Raw genomic sequence first — 14,211 nt, forward strand, 5'->3', positions numbered from 1 at the left:
AATCACTTTCGACTATTAAAAGGAGAACTAGCAATTTAAATTTTCAATCAAATAAGCCCTTTTCGAAGTATTTATGACAACTCCTTGGATATGAAGTGCCCGACTGAAGAAAAAGAAGAAAAAAACACATTGTACCGACATCGGTTTTTACGTAGGCAGCACTAATGTGTAGCCTATGATTCAAAAGAGCCATTTCCCAAGTTTCACATTATATCTCTTCTTTGTTTTGGACAGAAGACAGGCCGAAGTCTTTAATTCGAGAAAAGAGGATATATCATCAGGAGACATGAGCTCAGAGATAAATATAAATGAAATATAATTTGTGAAATATAAATGATTTAAATGATTTCTTTACCTCCAAATGTCTGAACCTTGCCGACAATGACAATATATTTTCTTCTTTTTTCTCTCTTAGTAATCTATTCTGAAAGTTTGAGCTTTCAAACAAGATCCAGGAACATTTTTCAATGTAATTATTTTTATCGTGATTCTAGGCAGAACAAAATAGAAAAGCCTAAAAAATATGTGATACCCCTTCCCATGTTTATTTTCTCTTAGTCTAGAATAGACTCTAGCGAACAATTTGCACCCAGGGTTTATTTTTCTTGTTTTTTTTTAATGACGAATTTTGCTATAATTTCTTTAGTTAAGTCTTCTGGGCAGATCTAGAGACTCCAAGCATTTTCTCTATAGTCTTTACACATTCCAAAAATTAAAATCACGTCAAGATTTATAACGACCAAGTTTTCACAAACCAAGTGTGTCGAAATACCACTTTATGCTTTATTTGATAACAAAAATTAGCCTATTTTCCAATAAACAAAAGGATAGAAAAACTTTTACATTCTTTCTGTTTGAAATCATACCTTCTTCATTTATGTGAAAGAGCCAACCAGAGCATAAGACAAGGTGCAAGAGCTGCTCTCAGGAGTGTCCAAACCATAGAATGGATGAGATAAATTTGAAACTTTCATGGGAATAAAATGTAAGGTAGTTAAATCATCAGCCGATAGTCAATATTAATTTACCAAGCAGTAAGATTCCAGGTTAGAAAGGTAGAGCATAAAAAAAACTGTTGAGAATCGGTGCAGTAAACTATCTATATTACAACTTCAGAGCTTTCTGGCTTGGGTTTACATCCCCCCCCCCCGGTCAAATAGCCATATCAATTATTAAATTTTGACAACTTCAAATTTGTTTCTTTTTTGAGGGAGGGGATTTCTCAGACTCTCACAAAAGATTATAAGCAACTGTTTTGTATAGTTATGTCTGAAGGTTTTATCTACTGTGTGCTCATGTTGGCTACATAATACTATTTAGCCTTCACTAAAACCTATGGCAGGGTTTTAAAAGCTATTTATAAAAAAAGACGTCATTTTAGTTAGCCTTTCAAAACAGGAAGGCGAGCAACCCATTGTCCTGCAAGGGGAAATATTACGAAACAAAACTTGCTTTGTGACTGATATTCTACTACCCCCCCCTTACTGTTCAATCAATTTATTGGAATGAAAGTACCTTGAAAAAGGACAAATTTAACACCTGTAGACATTCCCAGTGCCAAACATTTTTTCAGTCCACAATAACACAATTCTTTTCTCGGGGGCATTCATAGTTTACACTGCTGCTTTGTGATCTTTTAAAAAATCCTTTACAGTATTCACAGGTCATGACTCGATAATGCACTCACTTGACTTATCCCCATATAGCTTGCAGAGGATGATTTCAATTTGGACTAAAAACCAAAAAGGAAATTCATAAAATAGTTAGGGTTGGAAAAAATTAGTAAATAAAAACTGGTGAAAATATTAGCCAAAACAAAGGTCCATCAATTAAAAGATTTAAGATATCTGGTACATTAAAAAAAATTCATTAAGGCCCCTTCCACCTAAGGCCACAATTTATATAATTGAAAATTCTGCTCAATTTTTTCGCGTTCAGGAATTAACCGAATTTAGAAGATTTGAAGCATATGAGATAGCCTACTGGACCAAAAAAAATCCTCATTTAAAAATTAAGAGCCAGCAAAGACTGGGCAGTTTTTCGGGGTGGTGTAATCCTCAAAAAAAAAAAAAAATATCCAATGGTTCGAAGCATTTCCCATATAAGTTTCAAGCAGAACTGAGCACTTTCTTAAAAAGCGTAAAGAATGGGTGCATATCACTGAAAACTGTTATTTTCACCAGCCTAAAGCACTTGTCTTATAGTTTCCAAACCAGTTAGTAAAAAAAAAGACCAGCCTTTCTTTCTGCTTAAAAGTTGGCAGTGGGGGAAGGTTTTATATTCCATGTTTCTTATCCAAACAAAATGTTATTTTTAGCAAAAAACCAATTGCTATTTTTAGCAAAAATCAGATAATATCTCTATTGTCACTAAGTCAATCTACATTTGATTGCAACCTGATCTGCATGCTCAACCTGAACAGCATACTCAATTTGGACCAGATTCAAGACTTGGTTTTCAATTTATATTTTAATGTTGATCTCCCAAGTTTCAACAGTTTTCTCTTCAAGTTTCAACACTAGAAGGCTAAGAAGAATATAAAGTATTGATGCATTGGAAGAGGCATTGAACTACATTAAAAGTAGGAAAGCTATCTTTCATTTAAAAAGTTGGAAAGTTAAAAAGATAAAACAATAGACTGTTTTATCTTTACAAGAAATAACTTAACTTTTTTTGAACAAAAAAGGGTCTGAAGTCTTTAAAAAGAGAAAAGAGGGTATATCATCACGGGTAATAAGCTCAGGAAAAATACATACCGTTAGAAAAGCTATTTGGAAACCTTACAAACACGTTTTTCAGAAGAAATTTTAAATGATCCCTAAAACTCCAAATGTCTACGCATTGCTGACAATTTTCCATGTTTTTTTTTCTTTTTTATTGTTTTGCCTCTCAATAATGTATTCTGAAACTCCCCTTCCCTCTTTTTCTCTAAGTCTAGAACAGACTCTAGTGAACAATTTGCAACCAAAATTTTATTCTTGTTATTTTATGACGATTTTTGCAATAATTCCCTCTGCAGGCTAGTTAATTTACTGATTTTTCGTTTATTAATTAATATTATTCTATTAAGACTTCTGGAAGCATCTAGAGACTCCAAGAATTTTCTTTGTATTCTTCACACATTACATAAATTAAAATTCTGGAAAAATTTTCATTTTTTTAATTGTTATAGAGATTACCTAACAATAGTCGTCAATCAATCGTTCTATAGACAATTGTCAGCTAACAATTTTGATAGAAATTGCATTTCAGCGAGAAAAAAAATATTAGTAAACATTGTTAGCAAATAACTCTAACAAATTGAATTCAGACTCGAATCCACCTAACAAAATTCTGACGACTTCATTTCATGCCCACCAAAATCAGTATTTAATAAATTCTAAAAAACACCTAGATTTTTTTGTCTTAAATCTTTTTGGTTACCACCTAGGCTGGGAAGCCCCGTATGAATGTTCACACATGCAGATCGAAAAATTTTGGTTGAAAAAAGGTGCATTGTACCCCCCCCCCTTTTTCTACTAAATACATGTCATTAAAAAATGAGCAATGTGGATAATAAAGGGCCTTGCTCTTAGGGTAGAGTAGGTTATGTCATCCTCGGAGGAATCTATATTGGACATTTCGATTATTCTGAACAAACTTACTGGTGCGCATGCAGCTTAGCCCCTATTTGGTTCAACCCAATTAAGTCAACCCACGTTCAACTCAATCCTTGTTTGACTTAACCCGATTTTAACTCAACCCCGTTCAGCTAAACTCCATTCAAATCAACCCTGTGCCAATCAACCCCCCTCGAAATCAAGCCAATGTTTAACTCAGCCCTCATTCAACCCAGCCCCTGTTTAACTCAACCCTATTAGGTAAACTTGCTGTGGTTGACTACACTTAAAGGGAACACGTTAATATAATAAAGTAGTACCTTTAGATTCCTTATTCTATGCTCTTTCCAAATACCATGGTTGCTTTTCTGACAATGTTTATGCTTTATTTGATAAAAAAAATTAGCCTAATATAAATAAACAAAGAAATAAAAGGCCTTTGTATTCTTTCTATTTGATATTCTCCAAATATTAAAATCGAAAGCATACCTTCTTTCTTTAGTGTGAAAGAGCCAACAAGAGCCTGGGATGAGTTGCAAGAACTACTCTTTGGAGTGTCCAAGTCATAAGATGAATGAGAAAAATTTGAAACTTTCATGGGCTCATCATTCTTGATTTGTAAAGGATCCAAATTTTCTGAAAGATAAAGTGACAGAATGACACAAAGAGCACAACAGAACAAATGGCAAAACGTGAAATGAACCCTTTGTTGCATTCTCTTGAAGAAGAAACTTTGGCTTGAAAATTGTCCCGTGCATCTTGCTTTGGCTTTTATTCTACATTTCAAGTATTGAAATGCAACTCATCTCAGGCTCTTGTTGGCTCTTTGTTGTCGGCTCTTTCACATTAAAGGAAGAAGGTATTCTCTTTTTATTCTACCTTGAAGAAAATAAAAGTATTGAAAAAAAAAAATTTAATTACTGGCCAGCTAAGTTTCAACTGTGTCATGTGAAACTTTACTTTTAAGCTGTTGTGTGGCCATATTTTGATAGATTTTTGGTTACGTACTTTACTTATACTGAAATGGTACAACATTATTGCAACAAATTATGCATTTGTTTTTTCTCTATAAGTGTTGGAAAAAATATTTGATTTGAACATTTTTGGTTTTGTTTTACACTCTGCAAATCCTGTTTAACTGAAAAAGAAACAGTTTGTAGAAGAGATTATTATGAGCTGTTTCGGCTGGGAGACGTTTGTTTTAATGTGTTGGTTAATGTTAGATTGGTTCAATTGTGATTAGGCAAAATCTAAACTGGGTGGCGTGAATACAAGGGTCACCTGTGCTGTCAATGACAATTTAGGGAAGAATTTTTAGCTTAAAACTACCAGCAGTTTTTGGCTTGAAGCATTTCTTCACCAAATCTACTGATGAACTATGTCAGTTTCAAGCATTAGTTGCCAAATGTACTCACTATCTGCTAGGTACTAGTTGGGAAGAATGGAAAATTTACATGTTTAATTAAATTTGGATGAGTTTTATCTTAAAATTGCCAGTAATTTTTCAACGTAGAGCATTTTCTGACAAAATCTACCACTGTTCCCCCTCCCTTTAAGAATTAAAAAATCTTTACCAATTTCTTCTTCAAAGAAGAGTTGTAGTGTATGCACCTTTCTACTTATAGTTTTGTTTAGGAGGAAGGAGTACCAAAGTCCAAATATATGCCTCAGATCATAGATTAGATCATTTGAATAAACACAAATAGCCAAGGAGCATGTTTGTTGAACTGCTAATAACTTGGCCTAAGAGTGCTGAGACCTCTTATCTTTACGGTTGGGGTGCAAGCAGGGTTCAACTTTTTCAAGTTCAGAAATTCATTGACTTTAAAAAATTTGAGGCATACGAGATAATTGACCAAAATTACCACCATGAATGAATTAAGAGCAAGCAAAAGGTGGGCAGTGTTAGGGGGTGGTGTAAGCCTCTGAAAAGCATCCCTTGGTTCAAAGTATTTCCCACATAAGTTTCAAGCGGATCTGAATACTTTCTTGAAAAAGGTAAAGAATGGGTGTGAATCCTGAAAGTCGTCAGTCTCACCAGTCTAAGGGAGTTGTCATATAGTGTCCAAATCAGCTAATTAACAAAATACTATCTCGCTAACTTTCTTTTAAAAAAATTGGCAAGGAGTAAGGACAAAATAAAATTTATTAGGAGTATGTACAAATTTTTGTACATCCTGTAAGCACTAACTATTTTTAGCACAAAATCAGATAAATCTCTTTTGTCACCGAGTCAGCCAGTACTTGATTTGCACTTAATTTGCACGCTATATTTGGACCTGATTCAAGATTTGGTTTTCAATTTACATTCAAAAGAGTCATTTCCCAAGTTTAAAAATTTTTCTCTTCTGTATAATTAGGCTAAGAAAAGAGTGTTTAGGAAGATGCATTGAACTATAGTAAATCGATGTTAACTTACAGACTGTGATAGGCAATGATAATTAAAAACACATTTTAAATGAGCAATAAAAAGTTATAGGCCTAGCTTTACAAAAAATGGCACAACTTTTTTTGGACAGAAAAGGAGCCAAAGTCTTTACTTAGAAAAAGGAGGATATATCATCAAAGGACACGAGCTCAGGGAAAAATATAAATTAAAAATGATTTATAAAATATAAATGATTTGTTTACCTCCAAATATCTGAACATTGCTGACAACAACAATATATTGTCTTCTTTTTTTTCGCTGAGTAATGTACTCTGAAAGTTTGTGCTTTCAAACAAGATCCAGGAACAATTTTCAATGTAATTATTTTTATCGTGATTCTAGGCAGAACAAAATAGAAAAGCCTAAAAAATATGTGATACCCCTTCCCATGTTTATTTTCTCTTAGTCTAGAATAGACTCTAGTGAACAATTTGCACCCAGGGTTTATTTTTCCTGTTTTTTTTAATGACGAATTTTGCTTCTGGGCGGATCTAGAGACTCCGAGCATTTTCTCTACAGTCTTTACACATTCCAAAAATTAAAATCGCGTCAAGATTCATAAAGACTGAGACCAAGTGTGTCGAAATACCACTTTATGCTTTGTTTGACAAAAATAGTAACCTAATTCAAAATAAACAAAAGGATGGAAAGACTTTTGCATTCTTCCTGTTTGAAAGCATACCTTCTTCATTTAATGTGAAAGAGCCAACCAGAACCTGAGAAGAGCTGCAGAAGATACTCTTAGGGGTGTCCAAACCATAGGATGATTGAGAAAAATTTGCAAGTTTCATGAGCTTGTCATTCTTAATTTGCAAAGGATCTGTGATTTCGGAAAGATAAGTTATTAAATGACAAAAAAAGCATTACAGAACACATGGCAAGATAAAAAATATAGTAAACTATACAATGATCCCTATGTTTATTCTCTCAAAAGAGAAGCCTTGGCATGAAAATTGCCTTGTACACATTATTTGGGCTTTTATTGTAAATTTCAAATTTTGGAGAATACAACAATATTCAAAATTAATCTGTAGAATAGAAATAGCTGTTATAAATTTTGATGATAAATCTAGGTAAACCAAAAGAAAAGAGAAAAGACTACAAAATACTTGAGACCTCTGCTGCCCTCCCCAACTCATTTTCTCTAAGTCTAAAACAGACTCTAGGGAACAATTTACACACAAAATTTTTTTCCCTTCTTTTCTAACAACAGATCTTGCAAAAATTTCAAATTACAACTGATTGGAACATGCATTACACATAGCCTGCTATTATCAGCATGCAATAAAGTTTAAGCTCACCATGCAAAAATGTAGGTTGAATGATAGGTTTGTTTGAATGCTAAGTAAGTTTAGTTAGGATAAAAAAAAACGTCTTTTCTTTAGTTTTGAATATATTTGATTCTTAATACTATAAGATAAATCAGAAACAGAAAAAAAACCAATAACTTTGGCACAGAGAAAGTCTACTTGCCTAAACAGGGATGTTGTATTAAAATCCTGAAATGGAGGAATTTTGAAAGGACTCAAATTTTTTTTGTATTTATATTAAAATTTCAACTTTTTGACCAGGAACCTCACAATATTCAGCTGTCTATTTTCATTTTTTTTACTTTAATATGTACATATATCAGACTGTCAATACATATTCAACTTTTTTTTCAGTAAAATACAAATTATGTGTTGGTGTTGAGAAGGCATGGGGATTGTCAGCCCTACTCATATTAATTTCAGCTCTTTCTGAATTTGACTCTGTTATTCATAAAAACGTCTGTTTGTTTTCGAATTTTATTTATTTATTGATGGTGATTTTTGAATGTTTTACAGTTGGAAGATTATTTGAATTTATTTCTTCTAATTTTTTATTTAATTGAGCTATTTACTTTTCTTTGAAAAACTTATTTTATAGGAAAAGTTTTCAATTTATTTTAGGTTCGTTTTTTATTGATTTAGTCTTATTCATGGAAAAAGAAAATGGTATTTTATGTCTTTTCTGTTTTTTCCTATAAGAATCCATAGTTTAGCTTGCTATTTGTATGTAGGATAAAATTTTTTGACAATTTTGTAACAACATACACTTTTGAAAATCTGGACACAAAAAGCTTTGTTTTACACCTACTCATTTTGGCCTGAAAAATAAACTTAATACCATTCCCAAAAAATTCTATCTATGCTCTTTGACAACCTGGATACACTTACACCCTTTTAATTAAGTTAAATTGCATGAGCAGATGTGGTAATTGTAGTGGCAACAAAGTTTCAAATTAATATCCTCAGTCATCCAAAAAAAAAAAAAAATAAGCAGCTGCTCCCACCAATGAAAGGAATAATCCTGATAGGTTTCATATGTGCCAGTTTCATTTTATAAAAAATTACCCAAGTACAAAATAAAAAAAAGAGGCTTTTGCACTCTTTCTCTTTGAGAGCATACCTTCTTCCTCCAATGTAAAAGAACCAACCAGAAGCTGGGATGAGCTGTGGGAACTGCTTTTAGGAACATCCAAATTATTGGATGAATGAACAAAATTTGGATGTTCCAAGGGTTCATCAGTCTCAATTTTCAAAGGATCCATGATTTCTAAAAGACAAAGTGATTGAATGATGCATACTACACTACAAAAGACATGATATGGTAAACTATACTAGTTAAGAGCAGAGGGAACATCAAATCAATCATGGCTCGTAACTCAAGCACAATGGAAGACAACTCAAGCATATTGTCTAGAAGACAATAAAGGAGACCAAAGGGGCAACCAAAAAATATTCAACTCTCTGTGGCTCTTACAAGGGTTGCCAACAGGTCAAAACAAGAATGACTAAACCCTTGAAAAAATTAAAAATAAAATGTGACTACATTATTCTCAAAAAAGGTAAAAAAGGTTTTGTTTTGAAACTCTATTTCTTCAGAAAAAAAAATTAAGGCAGTTCTCTTTAGGAAATGTGAGGTTCAGACATGTTATTGATGGTGATGCAATTGTGGGCAAAGAGCAAAGTGATCCAAATGTGGAGCAACAGAGGGTTCAGAAATTATCACTGCAGTAGGAAATATGTTGGTGAAATGCCAGCTTTAGGCAGAGTGACACAAGACAAAATGTTTAGGGTGAGGGTTGTAAATTTTACTAACTTTTCCGCATTTTTACAACCTTGTTTTATTTAATCAACAATTCACAAAGTACCCATGTCTTTCATATGTTAAAATGTAGAAAAGAATTGCTTTACAGTAAGAAGTATCTGTAGAACTAATTAGATATCTAAAACAAGGCTTTGGAAAGTGATGGATAGTTTTAACACTGCAGTATTGGATAAGATATGCTCTGATTTTATAAAATGAAAAAGTCTGAGTTCAACTAAATTTGCTGTTTGTTAACTTTCACAGGATCTGGTGCTAAGATAATCAGGGATTTTTACAGTTCTGACCAAGATATCTGATTTCTAAGGCATTAATGCCTTTTCCCATAGGAAAATATACCTTATATTTTGCATAATAGACCTTGCCCAATGGTATACTGGTTCCAGAAAAGAGGAGACATTGCAAATTATATCACACAAACCATTCACTAATATACTTCTGAAGCCATTGTCAATTAAGCCAAGCCATTGAACACAGAAAAAATTCCAATCCTTCAATGACATGCCTTCAAAATATGAAATCTTCATTGAAAATAATTTTTCAGTACTTATTGTTTTTAAACCATTCAGCTCTCCTGAAATTTGGATCCAGAGAGAAACAATACAAATGTCAAATGTACCAGAACAACCTTCTGAGCATGAATTATTTTGGTTAAAGGAAAATCTGAAAAACTCAAATCAAACATTCTACGGAAACTATCAAATAAATTGTCATAAATCTCGAGTTTTCGGATCACTTTGCAGCACTTATTTATAATTGATTGGCCAGCAAAATTAACATGTGAATTTTTTGTAGTTACTTTGTTGTTTAAACAGTTAAAAGCAATAATCAAAGCGCTATAGTTACTTAGTTTTGTGTAGACCGTGGTAGACATTTTTTAGTATTTAATTAGATAGATTTATTTGTCAAGGTCATCTTTTTCACTAATCTAGGAATTGAGTGGGTGAAATTGACCATAAATAAGATTTTTGCAATTTGAAGTTTTGGTGATTGTGGTGTCAGTATTTTCATCTTGCTATTGTATTAGTTCTTATATTTCTAAATAGTCAATTTATATAGTGAAGCAGCAGATCTATTGTACTTGGGGTCATAATTTTACTGAATAGCTACAAATATTGCAAGTGAGTACCCCCACCCAACATATATGAAGCCTATTGATTTATGATCAAGATTAATATTGCTCTGATACACCATAGTAAAGAAAAAGACGTAGTAGGCCAGTGATAGATGTTTCTGAAGTATTATATTTTTATTATGTTTTGGTATTTTTCATTAAGACTAACTTAACTTCACTTCTTGAGTGTTGGCAGTATAATACATAAGTATTCATTAAAAAAATTTATCTTTTTGCCAGTAATCTTTACCATTTAAAAATTTGTTGAATTTTGCTTCATTTTGTATGTAAAAATTAAGTACTTTTCTTTTTTCCTTGAGAATTTTATTACCTTAAATCACGAAAATTATGCATATAACCTTTTATCTTCAGATGTATTCCCCTCCTCCTCCTCCTCCCTTCATCATTGCTATTCTGGTGCCCTTCCCCCAATAATATTTTTGGTGGGTGTCCATGCTTGATTGAGTGGTTCAACTGCAGTCTAGGATCTTTTTACAGTCTAGGAAAGTTGTTAAGTAAGTGAATGAAATTTTACAGAATAGATATTATGCTCAAATTAGGATAAGCCATGTTTTTGATAAACAACATGGCTTTTTTCCTAAATTTTATAGCAAAGTTGGAAAAAGAAGTGAGGATAAAGATTCTTCTCCTTGAAAACATGTTAACTAGGATCATTTTGCATGTCAAGAAGACAATGTACTCAGACAATTATTTTGATCAATATTTGTCTTTCCTAAACAGGAAAAACAGACTCACAATCTAGGACGTGATGTAGCCTATTTCAAAAGAGTATTCAAGAGATAATCTCTACCTTCCCGGGACAAACCTTAGCATGTACATCCATCCCTGAAAGTTTCATTTTCCTAACCCAACCCCTTTCCAAGATAGCCAAAAGTAACTAAAGTAGAATTTTACCGATATTTTATTTTTTATTCCCATGAGAATTAATCCATTGTGTTTGAAATCAAATTAAAACAAACAAAGGATTCTAAACAAATAAAGGATTACTTCAAGTACACCTGTTTCTTCTGAAAATACAAAGTGGCAAATATAGCCAAATATTATATTTTTATTATTATAGATTAAATTAGCTCAGCCTTTTTACGCATTTTCGACGTTAAAATTCATGGTTCTTTTACACATTGCGGAAATCCATGCGGAAATCCGTCCGTTTCTGTTCAAACTATGGCTAAAATAATGCTGCGTTTAAAGGCAAAGATTTCAAATTATTGCAACAGCATGACCTTTGTTCTTACTCTCTTCTGAAAGCTGTTGAGCAATAGAGCCAAATGACACCGTTTTTCTTATAGCCTGGGTGCGCAGGATCAAAGAAGCCGGGTTTAGCCTTGAACCCAAGTTACAAGATCGTGTAGTTTTCGATAATACATACTCCTGATTTTATTCATTTAAAAATCTTGCCAGATTTTTAAATGAATAAAATCTTGAGTATGGATTATCAAAAACTACACGATCTTATAACTTTGGTTCAAGGCTACACCCAGCTTCTATGATCCTACACACCCAGGCTATAAGAAAACAAAACGGTGTCATTTGGGTCTCGATTGTTCAACAGCTTTCGGAAGAGGGTAAGAACATAGGTCATGCTGTTGCAATAATTTGAAATCTTTGCCTTAAAACGCAGTGTTATTTTAGCCATAGTTCGAACAGAAACGGAAGGATTTCTGTAATGTGTAAACGAACCATGATTTGACCAAAACGTTGCGGAAAGCTAGAGATTTTTTCTAGCACGAAAACGGACGGAATTTCCACACGGATTGCTAAATCCGCATGAATTTCCGCAATGTGTAAACGAACCATCAAGCTGCATTTTTCGGAGACAGCCTGTGCAGAAGGGAACAACAACAAACATTAAAGAGCCGGATAGTACTAGCGGGATTTTTATCCTTAAACTGCTGGGATCAGGTGATTTGTGTGTTGCACTTCCCACAGGTCTTGTCTACCTTATAATCCTTGAAGCTTGAACATAATGCCACCAAAGAGACCTCGTCAGTGCCCCAAAAAAGGAACCGATATGTGCGCAACATGTGATGAGAGTTTAGATATAGATTCAAGTGCTATGAACTGTAACGGATGTAGCCTTTGGATATGCATTGATCATCTGGAAATGTCAGAGGCTGAATACTCTCTACTAACTAAAATGACACGGCGAGTAGGTTGTGACTGGAAATGCCCAGTTTGCAAAGGTAACCCACAAGTGACAGGTTTCTTTGACGATATTCAAAAATTTATGAACAAGACTTTCGAACTATTTCGGTCAACTCTTAGTGCAGTAAATGAACTGGACACCAAAGTTAAAGATGCAGTAAAAGAAGCATTTTCTGAACTGCGAGAACGGCTAACCACCTACATTGAAAACCGTTTTGGTAATGTTGAAAGCCGTTTGACAACCCTTGAACAGTCTCCCTTGTTTCACAAGGACACTGTCCAGAATTTGGTTCATGGTTCGTTTACACATTGCGGAAATCCATGCGGAAATCCGCCCGTATCTGTTCGAACTATGGCTAAAATAACGCTGCGTTTTAAGGCAAAGATTTCAAATTATTGCAACAGCATGACCTCTGTTCTTACCCTCTTCTGAAAGCTGTTGAACAATAGAGAGCCAAATGACACTGTTTTTCTTAGTTTTCTTATAGCCTGGGTGCGCACCGCGCAGGATCATCGAATCTGGGTGTAGCCTTGAATCAAAGTTATAAAATCCTGTAGTTTTTAATAATCCATCATCATGATTTATTCATTTAAAAATCTTGCCAAGATTCCGTCCTGATTTGACCAAAACGTTGCGGAAAGCTAGAGATTTTCTAGCACAAAAACGGACGGAATTTCCGCACGGATTGCTAAATCCGCATGAATTTCCGCATTGTGTAAACGAACCATCAGTCGGAGATTGATGGTTCGTTTACACATTGCGGAAATTCATGCGGATTTAGCAATCCGTGCGGAAATTCCGTCCGTTTTTGTGCTAAAAAAATCTCTAGCTTTCCGCAACGTTTTGGTCAAATCAGGAGTAATCTTGGCAAGATTTTTAAATGAATAAAATCATGAGTATGGATTATCAAAAACTACACGATCTTATAACTTTGGTTCAATGCTACACCCAGCTTCTATGATCCTGCGCACCCAGGCTATAAGAAAACTAAGAAAAACGGTGTCATTTGGCTCTCTATTGTTTAACAGTTTTCAGAAGAGGGTAAGAATATAGGTCATGCTGTTGCAATAATTTGAAATCTTTGCCTTAAAACGCAGCGTTATTTTAGCCATAGTTCGAACAGATGCGGTCGGATTTCCGCAATGTGTAAACGAACCATGAGACGTTGAAAAAAGATCTTGAGATGCAGCTTGAAACCAAAGTTAAACAGATGGTTGCAGATGATAGAGACCGTCAGCGTCGCAAGCTATATATTGTTGTATTTGGTGTCCCCCCTCAGACAAATGATGAACTCTGCATCAAAAAATATCTTGCGAGTGATTATGAGCTCCCAAACATAAGCGTCTCTAATGTCCGTCGTCTGAGGAGTCAGCAAAGCCAAGTTGTAACCACCATTACCGAAAAAAGCCCTGTTCCCATATTGTTCTCAGTCCCAGATTTCAAGACAAAGAAGATGATTATACAAAAGTCTTACGAAAGAAAAGGGTCAGGTTCGATTCAGTTCCGAAAAGATGTCTCGAAGACTGACCGTCAGAAAAGAGCAAAGTTATATGAGGAGTAACAGGCCAGGCGTGCACAGGGCGAAGCTGATTTGGTTATCCGTAGGAACTCTGTAGTTCCAAAAAACGGTCAGATTCGTGCAGCCCTTCCAGCTGGAATGGAACATTAAATGTTTTACCCTACAATATAACCAGTATAAATAGACAGTTAGAAGGTAACGTTTCTCAAAGTAATATTTGGGACAAACGGCCCTCTCCAGGCATGAAATGGAAAA

At 34.1% G+C, this 14,211-nt stretch overlaps 1 protein-coding gene across 1 annotated transcript in view; it reads right to left on the reverse strand.

The window, feature by feature from the left end:
- Nucleotides 1–11,556, reverse strand: part of LOC148952893 (uncharacterized) — a 448,257-nt gene extending 436,701 nt beyond the window's left edge. Inside the window, exons 1-3 of the mRNA XM_089088146.1 lie at nt 11,527–11,556; nt 8,458–8,604; nt 4,089–4,235 (exon numbers count right to left, since the gene is read on the reverse strand). Coding sequence (XP_088944272.1) covers nt 4,089–4,235; nt 8,458–8,599 — 289 coding nt within the window. The 5' untranslated portion in view covers nt 8,600–8,604; nt 11,527–11,556. The remainder of the gene's footprint in view (nt 1–4,088; nt 4,236–8,457; nt 8,605–11,526) is intronic.
- Between the last annotated feature and the right edge of the window lie 2,655 nt (nt 11,557–14,211).

This window comes from Artemia sp. Qi Xiang Cuo, chromosome 4 (genome assembly GCF_049724085.1).
Source record: "Artemia sp. Qi Xiang Cuo chromosome 4, ASM4972408v1, whole genome shotgun sequence".
In the NCBI taxonomy this organism is placed as follows: Eukaryota; Metazoa; Arthropoda; class Branchiopoda; order Anostraca; family Artemiidae; genus Artemia; species Artemia sp. Qi Xiang Cuo.